Source organism: Sceloporus undulatus, chromosome 1 (genome assembly GCF_019175285.1).
Source record: "Sceloporus undulatus isolate JIND9_A2432 ecotype Alabama chromosome 1, SceUnd_v1.1, whole genome shotgun sequence".
Taxonomy (NCBI): domain Eukaryota; kingdom Metazoa; phylum Chordata; class Lepidosauria; order Squamata; family Phrynosomatidae; genus Sceloporus; species Sceloporus undulatus.
In genome coordinates this window covers 212,225,201-212,240,803 of record NC_056522.1, presented here as the reverse complement: position 1 = coordinate 212,240,803, position 15,603 = coordinate 212,225,201, and the positions used below count along the sequence as shown (strand labels likewise).

At 40.3% G+C, this 15,603-nt stretch overlaps 2 protein-coding genes across 10 annotated transcripts in view; both read left to right on the top strand.

Annotated features, from left to right (window-relative positions):
• The window catches only part of CSRNP3 (cysteine and serine rich nuclear protein 3), a 99,192-nt gene that overhangs the window by 77,634 nt on the left and 5,955 nt on the right, over positions 1 to 15,603 (top strand). The gene's annotated exons all lie outside the window — the stretch shown is intronic.
• Positions 81 to 13,781, top strand: LOC121917321 (polypeptide N-acetylgalactosaminyltransferase 3-like). Of its 3 annotated transcripts, none has more exons than XM_042443213.1 (9): positions 81 to 167; positions 2,333 to 2,509; positions 4,419 to 4,557; positions 6,036 to 6,639; positions 7,758 to 7,930; positions 10,123 to 10,272; positions 10,795 to 11,029; positions 13,065 to 13,182; positions 13,528 to 13,781. In XM_042443213.1, exons 4-9 carry the CDS (start codon positions 6,122 to 6,124, stop codon positions 13,771 to 13,773), a joined length of 1,440 nt encoding a protein of 479 aa, XP_042299147.1. In that variant the 5' UTR covers positions 81 to 167; positions 2,333 to 2,509; positions 4,419 to 4,557; positions 6,036 to 6,121; the 3' UTR covers positions 13,774 to 13,781. The 3 variants fall into 3 exon arrangements, with proteins under 3 accessions (XP_042299147.1, XP_042299155.1, XP_042299139.1); XM_042443221.1 differs by lacking the exon at positions 81 to 167 and adding an exon at positions 535 to 602 and having other exon boundaries at positions 4,422 to 4,557; XM_042443205.1 differs by lacking the exon at positions 81 to 167 and adding an exon at positions 535 to 602.

Sequence of the window (15,603 nt, the reverse complement as noted above, 5' to 3'; positions counted from 1 at the left end):
CCCCCGAAGGCCCTCCATTTTTTGTGGCGCCTTCTCTTCCTCTGGGGTCCCACTGAGGTAAAAAAGAAAGAGGCCTTGAATCGAGGAGGAGGAGGTTCCAAAGAGACGACAGAGAGCTCTGTCCTCCCTGTCCATCCTAATTGGGCTCCCAGCCACAAATAATGAAGGTGAGGAGAAGGAAGGAAGGAACGGGGTCCACCGCAGGGGCTGTTTTCCCCCTCCCCCCACTTGGCACGTGGGCTTGTGGACATGTTCCGTTGGAGGAACGGAGGAGGAAGGGGGCGTGGCCTGCTCCGCCTTCGCCGCTTCTACCTGAGTGGGTCAGGTAACTTCGGACAGAAAAGGGCGTGGCGAGCGAGCGAGCGAGGGAGAGCGCGCGCGCGCGCGGGGGGGCTGAGCGGCCGTTAGCTCACCTGGTGGGCGGAGCCTCGGGCAACAACAACGGCTCTTCTTCCCATTCCCAGTTGGGAGCCCGAAGGAAAAAAGGAGCCAGCGCGCGCACGCGGAAGAGGAGGAGGAGGAGAGAGGGGGATACGTGAGCGCGCATCGCCCTCTTCATCCTCATCCTTATTGCCATCCTTCCCTAGTCTTTGCTCTCCCAGGTAAGGAGCGCCAGGAGGCTCCAGCAGAAGGGGCATTGCGAGGGCGGGGGAGGGAGGGAGGCTGAGAGGGAGGACTGAATGGAGGACGCGCTCTCCTCCCCCTCCCTTTGGCCAGAATGGTGGTCCTCCTTTTCCCGGACACGTCCTACATCCCAGCCTCCCCTCCCCAGGAGGGTCCTCCGTCTGGAGCAGCAGTCCTAAGAAGCAGGGCATCATATATATATATATATATATATATGTATGTATTTGTATATGTGTATGTGTATGTGTATATATCATATGAGTCATTTTGAGCTTCTTCTTTGGCCATGCCCTCCCTTTTCTTGGACTGTCCTCCCTTCGGGGCAAGGACTTCCATTTCTGCCAGTGTCGTGAGCTGTTTATTTGGCCATGTCCTCTTCATTTCCCTGAATGGCCAAAGAAAAAGCTCAAGGCATTCATAGAAATCTAAATTCATGCTCAAAAAAGAGGCTTTTGAGCATGAATTTAGGTTTCTGTCAGTGTCCTGAGCTTCTTCTTTGGCCATGTCCTCCCTTTTCCTTGAATGTCCTCCCTTTTCCTTTCGAGTATGGAAAAAAAAGCATGGATTTATATTGATATGAGGATTTGGGTTGGCTTTTTTAAAAGCTTTTCTTTGGTATGTTCCCTTAGGGTCCTCAGTTTTGCAGTGCCTTGTCCTCCATGGCAGTGAGGACATATCTGGTCACTGCCCAAGTCTTAGAGGGAAGGAGGAGGAGGAGGAGGGAGACAACACACACACACAACTTTTGAAATCCACCATGTTCACTGGGAGGGAAGAGGTGGAGGAGGAAGGGATGGGGAGGACAACAATAATAATAATAATAATGCATAATAATGATGATACATACTGATTTGTTGTTGTTGTTGTTGTTATATGCCTTCAAGTCACTTCCAACTTATGGAGACCCCATCGTGGGGTTTTCTTGGCAAGTTTATTCACAGAAGGTTTGCCATCGCCATCCCCTGAGGCTGAGAGAGTGTGACTCGCCCAAGGTCACCCATTGGGTTTCCACAGCCAAGTCAGGACTTGAACCCTGGTCCTAACCCAATGTTCCAACCATTAACCATGCTGGCTCTCATTAATTCATATGTAGTAATGAGTAATATTACTAAAGCCACTGGGTGACCTTGGGCAAGTCACACTCTCTCAGCCTCAGGGGAAGACAGCGGCAAATTTCCTCGGAACAAATCTTCCCAAGAAAAACCCATGATAGGCCTGAATGCCGCCATAAATCAGGAAAGCAATTTAAAAGCACCCAACAAAACGTGCCATATTACAAGTTATTGTGTAATACTTATTATTCGTTTAATATATTGTCAAGGGAGATCTGGCTAAGCATAGTTTCTTGGTGTATGTTCCTCCAGTACCACCTGAACTGACAAAATGCTACATCTTGGCAAAATGCAGACTTGGGACTAACATCGCCATACTATTTTTTCCCCTCTTGTATGATTGATTAACACCTTTGCCTGATGAAAAAGCCAGTGGACCTTCAAAAGCATACAACATGCCTTTTGTGCATTTTGGTTGACCCAGTAAAAGTATTACTGTTTTGTGGATTTTGGGTATTATTGTACATTTTTATATTGCTGCCCCTGGATATGATTGCTGTATGGAGTGAGGTAAGCTGCCCTTCTGTGAAAACTACCTCCTGGGCCCACTGAAAAAGGTACTGAACTCCTTGTGTTTCTCTTGCTTGCTTCTAAAGGTTTGCCCTGGCCCACCTTCTAGCAGCGGATTCATGTGCTCTGGAAAGAGTCCGTGGGTCTGGGCAGGCAAATCCAAGCCACCTTATCCTTCCAGGAACTGCTTCCAGGAACTGCTGCTAGTGGTGATGTGGAAGGTCTTAGTTCTCAAACAGAAGATGTTGACATAAAGAAAGGAGGTGCGTATAATTGTACTTGATTTTCCTACTGCTCAACTGGAGACACCACGCCTTGCTCTTTTGCTACATTTAACTTCATGACTAAGGGACAGTGCACGGTCTGGGCAGAGATTCCCCCCCCCCTGAATTTTTGATCTGGGTGCCCCCTGCTCCAGTGATAGTCTGCCTATTACAAGGAAGCAGTGATCTTTTAAGATTTTACAGATGGACCAACGACTTAGAGCAGACTAGTATTGTGAACATGTAGACATATACAATCTCAGCCTTGGGAAAAAGACAGCATATGAATATAGTGATTGATGTGACAATGTGACTTACTTGACATTTTTGATTATGATGCTATGGATAAGAATACTAGCTTTTCCCAAACTTTGGTGCTATCTCTTAACTCACTGAAACATTTTATTTTGTTACGTCATTACGAGTCAAGTGACTAAAAACCTTGAAAACTATTGATATGCAGAGCATAGAGCATATGCATGTTTATTTGGAAATCATATCCACTACATTCACTAAGGCTTATTCCACAGGGGGCTCAGTGCCTTACAGAATTCCCCCTTCCTTTTCACATTTCCAAATTTGTTGTGTTGCGACCAGAAACTGTAATGCACTTATGTGACATTGTTTGCAGTATCTTCATGGAAACCAGATACAGTGGTACCTCGGGATACGAAATACCCAGGTTACGAAATTTTCGGGATACGAAAAAATCCCATAAGAAATAATTGTTCCGGGTTACGAATGTTTTTTCGGGTTACGAAAAACTTTTGGTGCTTTTCGGCGCTTTTTCGCACGAAACGCGGCTTTTCCCCATTAGCGCCTATGGCATTTCGGCTTGCGAAGGCTTTTCGGGTTACGAAAGCGGCCGCGGAACGAATTACTTTCGTAACCCGAGGCACCACTGTACTGCAAAATATTTTTTTTTTATTGTGGCACAAAAGTTAAGCAAACTGGTACTTACTGGCTACATAACTGTTCACCCCTGAGTCGATAGATGTTAGAAGAAGCTTTGAGAGCAGTTATAACTGAGGTCTGGGCTTTGACTGACTCATTCTAAGACATTCAATGTCTTGTTTTTAAACCACTCAGGGTTACATTGATTGTACATTAAGGATAATTGTCCTGCTGTACAGTGAACCTCTGACCCATTTCCATTCTTCTTTTAGAGAAGATTGGAATCCTTCAAAGAAGGATTTACAATCTCCACCACCCAATTTGCCAGTCCTTGTCTGGCACCTTTAATTAGCCAACATGGACTTGGCTCCAACAGACATGTGGTTGGCCTTACTTCTTCAAACAACTTGTCTGCATCATGTTGGACAAAAAGAAACTCGTCCATACAAACTGGACAAGTACATGCCTCACTTGCCTTTCCCCCTAGACTTGTTCTGATAGCTCCTTGGTCTTCATAATGCTGCTTGCTAAAACATGTCCTCCAACCAACTCTAGGGCCTTCCAGAAATAGGCATGATCATGTGGCATGAACGATTTGGCGGTTTGCATTGCTCCTATGGGCAGCATGTTGCACCTCAGCTATTCAGTGTCAGAGAATGTTACATATATACATACATTTAAATAAATGACATAAGATCTTAATAGGCATGCAATTTCTGCAGGTTATTTGTAGAGCCTGTGCTTGGCCCTTAAATGGACCTTCAGCACCATGTACAGTGGGCCCTCCCCTTACGCGGGGGATCAGTTCTGAGGAAATCCTTGTATGCTCGCGCCCATTAGAAACAATGGGGTGTGTGCTTGGGGCAGCGCGCATGCCATTACTTTCATTGCAGCGTGGCTTCTGCGTAAGCTGGATGCCATGTATAGTGCACCCGTATATGGTGCATGCACACTGTAATTTAAATAATAGATTTAAAGTAGAAGTTGATGATGGTTTTCCTTTCTTTTTTATCAGTAGACATTTCCTACACACTGATAATCTCTTCATATCAGTCTTTGTATTTGTCACAACATGTGAATTGCAAGACAAATTCGTTTTGGACTTCAAATCCACAAAATGGTCAACTGTCCAAACGGTTTAATCAAGGTACTTGGTAAGCACATTTTCTTACAGATTTTCACTCATTGTATATATTTAAATACTTTTCAGTCTATAAAAAACAGCAAAGTGGTTTGTAATACAAATGCAATGTAATATTATCTGCTTTTGAAATTTTTTTTTGAGACTGGTTAATAAGTGTTCTTAATTAACAATTAACAACACTTATTAAGAACACTTATTAACCGGTCTCAAAAAAAAAAATGTCAAAAGCAGATAGCTAGATCATTGATCAAGAAAATCTTGTAGAGCTTGGGTAGAACCTTCTGCTTCTGGTAACAAGAATAGAAGGAAATTACATTTCAAAAATAACATGATGGCGCAGAGATTAAATGCTGGTACTGCAGCCACAACTTTGTAAATTCGATCCTAGGGGAGGACTACAAGGTCCACTCAGCCTTCCATCCTTTTGTAGGTCAGTAAAATAAGCATCCAGCTGGTTGGAGGCTATTGGCTTACACATTGTAAACTGCTTAGAGGGTGCTAGTTCACTGAAAAGTGGTATAGAAATGCACTTGCTATTGCTATTGCTATACATATCAAGCTGAGGGAATGGCACTGTGAAATCTGCTTTTTACATTGAAAGTAATGCTTTCCAAACATGGTAGGAAGGAGGCAACATTGTTCAAAAGCAATGTGAAAGGATGAAATGCTGATGAGTACTTTTCTGTTTACAAAATTGAACATTGTCACCCTGATGGTTGGTAGTGAGAACCAGTGTCAGAAATATTCATCATTGTTTTGTAGCCTCTCCCACAAATGGAACATAACTGGTCATTAATTGTTGTTGCATATAGCAACAACTGACTTTCCTTTCTACTCTGTCCACCCAAATAGGAGCAGAATTGACCTCTCAAAAATTAAAATGAAATAATTGCAATTAAGGCATACTTTTGCCTTCTGGATACTTTTCTGAGTACCAGTTAAATATTTTTTCAGTATGGATGCTTCTCATACTGCAACTCATGGGATACTCTTATGGAGAGTGAATAAATAATTTTGAAGACTTATTGGCAACAGGCCTTCAAACATTGAGGCTACAAAAACAGGCCTATTAAACTTTCAGACTTTCTGAAATATATACCACAGTGCACACAGAGCAATGAAAGGCAGAAATGAAATTGGCATACCCAGACTGATGTAATCACTATTACCTACAGTTGGATAGATACTAAATGCCACAGGGAAGGTTTCCCCTACTTTATCTTTAGGTAGTAGGGGAAAGCACAAGGATAGAGGGGCAGCGTGGTGAAAAATGCATCATGAGGTATGCTTGGTGACATTTTGGGGGATCAAAATATCCTAGAAGCTGTAGAGTAGGGATGAATATTTCAGCAGAACTGATTACTATCCTGTTTTCTGTACGTTTTCCTTCTTGCCCAGATAAATTGAAACATATATTCTTAGGAACATTGATATACCTTTGTATAACTGTTGTATTAACATCTTTCCTTTTCTTCAAACATCTTGCAGATGTTACCATTTTAGCAAATATCTAGCTACTTCCATGAAAAAAGAATAACATTATCAGAAGCACGTCTACGTATGGACCCTCCAAGATGGCAGCTTACATAAGAATGCTAAGACGATTCTTAATGAAACAGTTGTCCCAGGGAAAACTTTGGAAGTTTACCTTCGTTGTTTTTATCTTCTTAATATTTTTGGTTTTGTTGCAACGAGAAGTAGGTGTTCAGGATTTTAATGAAGAGCCAGGGTTACCATCAAAAGATGGAAAGATAACTAATGTATTAGGCCTAGTGTTAAAAGCTGTGAACAATATTAAAGCTGCAAAGCCAAAAATGCAGATTAAAGCACCTATTAGACAAACTCAAAATGCTGGAACAAAACGTTGCTTGCCAGGATCTTATACAGCAGCAGAACTGAAGCCTCACCTGGACCGACCCCCTCAGGACCCTAAAGCTCCAGGGGCTTCTGGTAAAGCATTCAACACTATCAATTTAAGTCCAGACGAGCAGAAGGAGAAAAAACGTGGGGATGAAAAACATTGTTTTAATGCTTTTGCAAGTGACAGGATTTCTTTACATCGGGATCTAGGACCAGACACACGGCCTCCTGAGTATGTTAAAATGTATTTGGATTTGAGAGCAACCATATTTTGGTATTTATTTAACTATGCAAAATATTGAAAATAGTTTCAGTATTTTAATTTGGGTTATGGATATGTTATGACCACTGTCATTAAAATTTACATCTGTAGGCATAATTTCTGTAAGCATAGTACACAGTACTTTTCTAAACAAATGTCTAACTTTGTCTAACCAATTGTTTAAAAGTAGCAGAAATGTTAATATATCATGCTATAAATTCATATGGACTTAGAGCATTTTCACACATTTCTGTCAAATGAATTGATGAAGCAAGAAAAACATTTATAACTCATGACAGGGTTTTCTGGCCTTGAATGTCTTTTCACTCTCTTTCCCCCCATCATGAACTCTAAATCGTTGACAGAGTTTTAGTTCAGAATTTATACTAAATTTTTACATGCCGTTCCAGATTTGATGGAAAAATCTGTCACATTATTAGAATTATTTTTCCACACTGAAGCTTGTGTGGCGTTTCTTTTAGTATGTATGTGATAGGTGTGATTTGTACTGATGAGGTTTAGAGGTTCTGTCATGGTTGCTAACTGAGAGAATAGTTTTCAACCCTAAGTGTAGATTTAGGGATCTGATGAAAAAATTTGGGGGGCTCCCAGCAAAGGCGCATAAGCTAAAAATATTTCCTCAGAAATGCTTGGCTCATGTTTTCAAGTTCTCAAGCTATTATTAAGATCTGTGTGTGCACTGAACATTAAAATATAAATCTATATTATTTTATATTAAAATATATAAATATAATATTGAAATATTATACATTTATATATTTATTATGTTCTATTATTATGTATGTAGTAATTTGGTGAGTAGAATGTATATTGACTGATTACTCACAGAATTTTGTATCATCATTTTTATTGAAATGCACTAATTTTACAATAGATGTCATAAACAATTGACAAATAATGATATTAAGAAAGACAAAAAATATGCAACATAATCCCTCTTCTGGACCACCAGGCCCCAGTAATGTATACATTTTCCTTTTTTGTCTTCTCAATTCTGTGTTAAGAGTACAAAGATCTGAACATTTTAGCTGATATCTGGTTCTATAAACTCTGGTTTTATCTCATAGATGTATTGAGCAAAAGTTTAAACGGTGTCCTCCACTTCCTACCACAAGCGTTATAATAGTTTTTCACAATGAAGCATGGTCTACTTTGCTGAGAACAGTTCACAGTGTGATGTATACTTCCCCTGCAATATTATTGAAGGAAATAATTTTGGTGGATGATGCAAGTATAGATGGTAAGACAATGTTCCTTCTGAGTTTTGCAGTCAGAATTGGTGGGGGGAGTAGTTATTCTGTGCTAGAAACAGACACTTTTATTTAAAGAAAAACAAAAGGAATTTAGGGAGGAATCACTGTAAAACAAAGTTTAATTGTTTTATCATTCTTCTTTAAAAATGCAGATTTCTTTCTTCTTTTCTTCTTTTTTTCTTTTTTGCATTCTTCTTGGCACAGTTCAGACATCACATCAAACTATGGCTAAGGGAATTACTTCACATCTAGATGTAGAATCTGAATTGACTGATATCTGAGCAGCATTCAAACTAGAATTAGAAATCATGATTTATAAGTGGTTTTGCAAATCATGGTTTGTGCTGACTTGAAATTATGTCTGAATTGACCAATCAATTGCTCTGTCTCAAGAGGATGTTGCATCACAGAGTTAAGAGTAAATTTTAAAATTTAATGAATCTGGTGCTGAGTGAGCAGAAAAAAATGTTGTACATCATATTTTTGAACATATAGATGTTTAAGCCACAATTTGGCCTCATGTCTGAACTGATCCTCTGTGGTGTTAGTTATCTGTTGCCCTGAATATATCAAGAGACACCTCACCCCTTTGTGTTTCTTGGCAAAGAAAGCAAGACCCTGCTCCTGCTTCTTGCCAGGTGCAAAAGATAAGGTTGGATTAGATAATATTGCCCAGACACTCACTTAATAAGTGTTGTAAGTAAGAAAATACATTACAGCCTGAGTTAAGTGAAAATGTCTCTGATCATTTTTGGATGTACACGTGTGGGAGCGTTGCTTACACACTTGTAAGTGTCTGTTATTTTTGTACCCCATCCACATTCTTCCTCCAGCAGTCAGCTGTCAAGTTCCAGGAGGAGCTGCCACTGCTGCTATTAACCAGTGAGGAGCAGAGAGGCAATTCAGACAAGGAGGAAGGAATTGGTTTCAGCTTCAAGGAGGGAAAAAATGAAAGTGCTCTCCTAGATGGATAGCTTTCACCTTGGAGCTGAGACCAGCTGTATCTTCCTCTGAAGTTCTCTGCCCGCCTTACTGTCTTTTAAAATTTTATTAGACTTAGGCCCGTTACACACAGGGTTAAAAGTACGCGCGGAGCGCGTACTAGGGTTAATACGGGGAGGTGCTTCTGCACCCCCCTAACCCTAGTGCGCGCTGTGCGCGCACAAAATGGCAGCAACCGTTCCACACGGCCTCAATACGTCACGGCCGCGCCGCTCCAAACGAGGCGCGCGCAGTTGTGACGTATTGGGGTCGCGGCAGGGTGCCTAGGGCGCCTTTCCGCGACCCTGGAAGGAGCTCCGTTTGGAGCTCCTTCCTGGTTTGGTCCGCTCGGCGCACCTTCAGACGGCTCGCCAGCGGACAAAGGAGAAAGGGGCCAAATGGCCCCTTCGCCTTCTTCCCGCCGCCGCGAGGTGTCCTTGGGCGTGAAGCCCAAGGACACCCCTTTCCAGGCTGCGGGGAAGGGCCTTGCCACTTCCCCGCAGCCCGGAAAGCGGCGGATCGGGGCTTCAGCGGCTGCCGTCTGGCTGCTGAGGCCCCAATCCGGCGGGGAAAGGTGCGTCTACAGGCCACCCCAAAGGGGCGGTCTGTAACGTGCCTTAAACATGATAAAAAATAAAAGGTAAAAGTTTCCCCTTTGACAAGGTTGTCTAGTCGTGACCAACTGTAGGGGGCAGTGTTCGTCTCTGTTGCTAAGTAGAAGACAGCTCTGTGATTATGTGGCCAGCAAAACTGCATGGAACGCTGTTATCTTTCCACCAAAGTGGTCGCTTTATTGCTTGCAATTTGACATGGTTTTGAATTGCTAGGTTGGCAGAATTGGGATGTGATAGAAAGTCACTGTGTCACATGGCACATGGGCCTCGAACTGCCAACCTGCTGATCTTGTAATCATGAGAGTCAGCTTCTTAAACACTGAGTTATGCATCTTAAGTATTGAAAGGTTCCCAGTTCCCATCCCACTGTTAGCAGAAGCATTGGTGGTCCTTCCAGAGGCTTGACAGCTGTCAGAGCAGGAGTGCATAGAACTGTACAAGCTGGTTGTTCTGCCTGTGTGATGCAAGATCTTGCCCTATAATTGCAGATATTTCAAAATAAATGAACTTTGACTTTTACTGGTTATGAAAAGTAAAGTAACAATAATTTTTCTTAGGCAAAAACTGACTTGCTGCCTTTTCAGAATACTTGCAGGACAAACTGGATGATTATGTGAAACAGTTCCATATAGTTAAGGTAGTCCGACAAAAGGAAAGAAAAGGGCTTATTACTGCTCGATTATTAGGTGCTTCAATAGCAACTGGAGAAACACTCACTTTTTTGGATGCACACTGTAAGTATAGCTAGAAGGTAGTAGATTTCAGTCACCAATATTAAGGAAATTTCTTTTATCTTAATTTCTTCCATGTACTCTTTGTCCATTTTCATAACTTAATACATTTTCTTGAATAATAGAAACATTGCTGATAAAAAATATACATGTCAGAACATGAAACTAAAATGAGTGGAGAGGATTTTGGTTTCTATAAGTGAAGATCAGCCTCTTGGTGGGTTTGGAGTAACATTTGGTAATTATTTGGAGTAACATCAAATAACAGTTTATAGACCTGTAACTTGAATCATAGGCTAGGATTTGTAGTGCTACTGGGAAGCTTTGGAAATACCACTCTGGAATACTACTGTATCATTTAACAAAGCACTTCCCAAAGCTGGGAACTTTTTGAAGTAGCACTCATGCCCTTCAAAATTTCACACATTTGGATGAATGAGGGGTCGAAATATATTGTTTAACTTTTCTTTTTAATGGAAGTGGAAAAATCCAGTATTAAAATCATGACTCTCCTTTCAATCCTAGGTGAATGCTTTTATGGCTGGTTAGAGCCTTTGTTGGTTAGAATAGCTGAAAACAGTACTCGTGTTGTAAGCCCTGATATTTCGTCTATAGATCTCAATACATTTGAATTTATTAAACCTTCTCCTTATGGTCAACATCATAACAGAGGAAATTTTGACTGGAGTTTGTCCTTTGGATGGGAATCTCTTCCTGAGCATGAAAGCAAAAAAAGAAAAGACGAAACCTATCCTATTAAGTAAGTAATAACACTTTCATTTTGCTTTTTCAAATTGTTTTATTGGAAATATGTTTGCTTATCATTTCCTGTTAATTACAAATAATTTATATCATATTTTATTTTGTGGCTAAATAACTGAGTTATTTAGTTTCTTCTATATACTGTGTGCTTCTTACTTAGTATTCCAAGTTTCACACTACAGCAGGCACACCATACATGGCTTTCAGCATATGTTGAAAGCCGCGCCGGAAGAGCCCATTGCGCACCATGTAAAAACTAATGGGGCACATGCCCTGTAAGAACTAATGGGGCACCATGGGCATGAGCCCCATTACTTCCTATTGGGCTTCAGCATATGCTGATTTCCCCTCACGTGTAGGGATCTGGAACTGTACTTTTTCAAAGAACTTTAAACAAAATCTGGATCAGTTAATGCTTGATATTTTAACTGAAATTTTTAAACTAAGACCAGCAGTTCAGGCACAGAATGAAACAAAAGATAGTTATTCTTAGAAAGGGCATTTTGTAGTGACTAAGGGCAGGAATAGACGGGCAGGAAAAAGTGGCTCAATCCTGGCTTTTCTGAAAGCAGAGCGAGCCTCTGCTGTCCCCATGGCCACACCCAAGATGGGCCCAACACTCACGGGCTGTACACACCACATGGCGTTAGGTTGCGCTGCATGATTATTATTTTTGTTGCCTCCCCACCATGGATGTGCACCATCACACACACATACACCACTTGCAAACTCCAGTTGCCTCCCTCTTTCTGTCTAGATGCCATTCCATTGGATGTTCACCTGTATGACCAGCCATAAAGTCGCAGATGCAGTGCACCACTTGTACAGTGCATCAGTACAATGGTGTGCCCAGAGATACATTGGCAAAGCACTATCATGGGGCTCCCCATACATCCCCCCTTCACCCCATGCCCCCCTATTGGATTACCTGGTTTATGTATTTTGTAATTACATCCATTGCATTGTTGGCAATCGTGTTTTTGCTTTGCCACAGTCCTGTACTGGCACCAGGGTGCTTATATGCCAGTGAAATAATGTGCATTTTCTGCCTTGAGTCAGAGCACCCCAGCCTCTTTTTGCTCTGTTTTTTAGCTCTGGAGCATGACTTGCTTTCACTTTCCACTTGGTTTCAACTCATGTATTATCTTCTAACTGCCTTCAAAGTGGTTAGAAGCGGCTTTATTTGGCCAGTGTGGACTACCCCTAAATTAATTTGTAGCTTTTGGCTTTTAGGATTTTTGTTTATATTACAGGCTGCTGTTTAGATATAATTGCTTGAGACACTTGAATTATAATCTAATTTGTAATAACTGATAAAAGTAATGGCACATAACCATCTGATCATCCCCCCCATTACAGTTACGTGTTTTACACAGAGTGTTTCATTGTAATAACTTTTGACTGTTTCACTGTTTGGATTTGAAACTGATGTTTGATTAACACCTTCCCATGATGGTAGTTTCACCACTAAGATATCCATGAATGGATTTATCTTTGCTGTTGACTCATTTTCTTTTCTGACTGGGTAACAGACTGTTACTAATTTCTGAAATCCAAAATATTCCAAAAACCAAAACATTTTTCATGGTTGCTTTCTGATGGTTCAGTGTACAAAAAAATTGTTTTGTGCACAAAATTATATAAAAATAGTATGTAAAATTATCTCCAGGCTATGTTTGTAAAGTTTATATGAAACATAAATGAATTTTGTATATAGACTTGGGTTTCATCTCCAAGATATCTCATTATGTACATATATGCAAATACATGTATTCTGAAATAATAAAAAAATGAAATCCAAAACACTTATGCTCCCAAGTATTTTGGATAAGGGAGACTCAACATGTACTATAATATATCCTGTGTTCTTGAATAATTTGATCAAGTTTTATGGAAGAAAGTTAGGCTTTGGGATCTTACAAGGATGGACTTTAGGGACTTACAAGGATGGGCCTCTTTTTAGTCAGATGGGCAAGTTGTTGAATTCATAACAGAATTCAATGACTCTGTTTTTCTGTTTTTGTTTTTTGCAGAACACCTACATTTGCAGGAGGGCTTTTTTCAATATCAAAGGACTACTTTTATAATATTGGAAGCTACGATGAAGAAATGGAAATATGGGGAGGAGAAAATATAGAAATGTCTTTCCGGGTAAGTTTAGAGACAGAATTTTTAGCAGCCATTTACCAGTTGAATGAATGTGTCTACCCATTTTAGCTTCACCTTTCAGACATAAAAGAACAAATGAAATTTGCATCATGGAAATGATGGGCTGAGAAGAGAAAATGTTGTACTGCCGGGAGTACTTGATCAGCACACTATCTTGACTAGATTATCAAATAAATATATTTTGTTTGTGATAAATAACAACCTTTGAGTAGTAATGCATATGGATTTTAATCTGCAAAATGTATTCACTACAAATATACTCCTGTAGCAGTATTGCCTGATGGCTGCTTCTATTAAATGTAGGCTAATATAATTATTATTTTTCAGGTATGGCAGTGTGGGGGTCAGTTGGAAATCATACCTTGCTCTGTTGTTGGTCACGTGTTTCGCAGTAAGAGCCCCCATACCTTTCCAAAAGGGACTCAGGTGATTACACGTAATCAGGTTCGCCTTGCAGAAGTCTGGATGGATGAATATAAAAATATATTTTACCGGAGAAACACAGAAGCAACAAAAATTGTTAAACAAGTAGGTGGCGATGGTGGTGGTAGTAGAAATCAGTTGCTGCATTGAAGTTCTTGGTGAGCAAAAAATTTATTGTGAAATTGAGAATTTATTGTGAAAATATATAAAAATAGAATTCACACACTATTTGTTCTGTTTTGCAATATGTTAGATGGATCTGTCAGTGCCCAATTTAATTTTCAGTTAATTTTATTTAGCTTTACTTGTATTCATCCTCTTCTGTTAGAAGTAATCTTTCTGAAGAATTCCATTTGAATATGCATGTAGAGAGATCTTATAGCACCTTTGAGACTAACTGAATGAAAGAAATTGGCAGCATGAGCTTTCATAGATTTCAGTCTACTTCCATAGATGTAGAAATCTACGAAAGCTCGTGCAGCCAGTTTCTTTCAGTTAGTCTCAAAGATGCTACAAGATCTCTCTACGTACTGGTTCTGCACATTAACACAGCTGTATCTTTGAATTTAAATATGCAGTTAAAGTTAAGAGTAGCTGCAAAGAGAATCTGCATTTATTGCAGCATTATTATATTTGTAATATATCTTTCTAATAACAACTGTCTATGTTGGGATAGCCAACAGGACTATGGGTAGACTATGCTAATAAACATGTTTGAGTTTGCCAATAATAAGAGGCCAGGTATTTATCACTAACCCTAAAATGGTCGACAGTCAATGTGTGCATGTTAGAAATGGGATGTCTAGAAAGGAGGAAATCCAGTTACTGATGGCAGTGAGTAGCCTATCATCTGTTCTACACATTAACCAAGCCCCTCAATTTTGTGCAAGAGTTCAGCTCTACGGCCTCCAGATATATCACTAGAGTTCAGTATGTCCCAATATCTTGGGCTGGAAATGAGATACCCATTTCTAACCCAAATGGGACATTTTTTGCGTACAGGCTTTTCCTTTTCCTTAGATAGAGTTACTGGTAAGGAACAGCTAGATTTCCCACCATCCGTTTGTGAACTCTCTTAGAAAGTGGAACTCCTGATGACGGCAGGAATTGGATCTCAGTTATCACCATAGAGAAAGTTCAGTGACACTTTGCTACCATCTGTTATGAGTCTTGGGAAAAGTCGTATGGAATTTCAGTGTATGAATTTGAGTGGCGTTTTTTTGTTTGTTTGTTTTGTTTTGTTTTACTTTAGGCAAGGATGTAACCCACAACAAATGTGATAGTTGGAGTGCTATTTAATTCAGGGTTCCATCCAGCCTAAGAGATAATCTTTGTAGGGCACTTTGATGCCTCACAGAAGACAAATTTTTCCTTCCTGTGCTAAACAATGCTAAAATCAGGCTTCCACATTTTTGTTTGCTATAGTGAATGTATTGCACCCTCTGATAAGTACTGTAAATGACAAGACTTTCCTCCCATCCTTATAAATGCAGAGATGAGTTAGGATCATCCTGTCACATCCCTTACCAGGACCAGCTCAGGACATCACACTTCCTCCACCTCTACACTGTTGTCTTTTAATCTTGTTGTTTGTGCTGCTGCTTTATTGGTGGCAGCACAAGCAATCTTGCCTCTCTGGCTCACAAGGGTTCCTTCCCCAAGGGAAGGTATTGTGAGTTGTAAACAAGGTGGTCCAAATGACTGTTCCTTTGCTACATCAACAACAAATATGTTTTAAGTATTTTAAATGTTTAAGTATATTAAAAATATGTCAAACATTATTTACTAGCACTGCATCAAAGTGCCATCCACACAGGTAATCTTCACCCTGTCAACAATTTCTTCCTTCTGAAGATGGAGCAAGGCATGGCATGGGACCAGCCATTCTGGAGAGCATTTCAGATAAAATTGTATTAAACTTCTAAGAAGTAGTAGAAACAAAGTTTAAGAAGTAGTAACTAATAGTAATTAAAGAAACAT

Bases quoted from the DNA above. Each gene is read 5' to 3' on its own strand.
- LOC121917321 (XM_042443213.1), top strand. From the start codon at position 6,122: ATGGCAGCTTACATAAGAATGCTAAGACGATTCTTAATGAAACAGTTG. The intron at 6,640-7,757 runs GTATGTTAAAAT...TTTATCTCATAG, and splicing joins CCAGACACACGGCCTCCTGA to ATGTATTGAGCAAAAGTTTA. The intron at 10,273-10,794 runs GTAAGTATAGCT...TTTCAATCCTAG, and splicing joins CACTTTTTTGGATGCACACT to GTGAATGCTTTTATGGCTGG.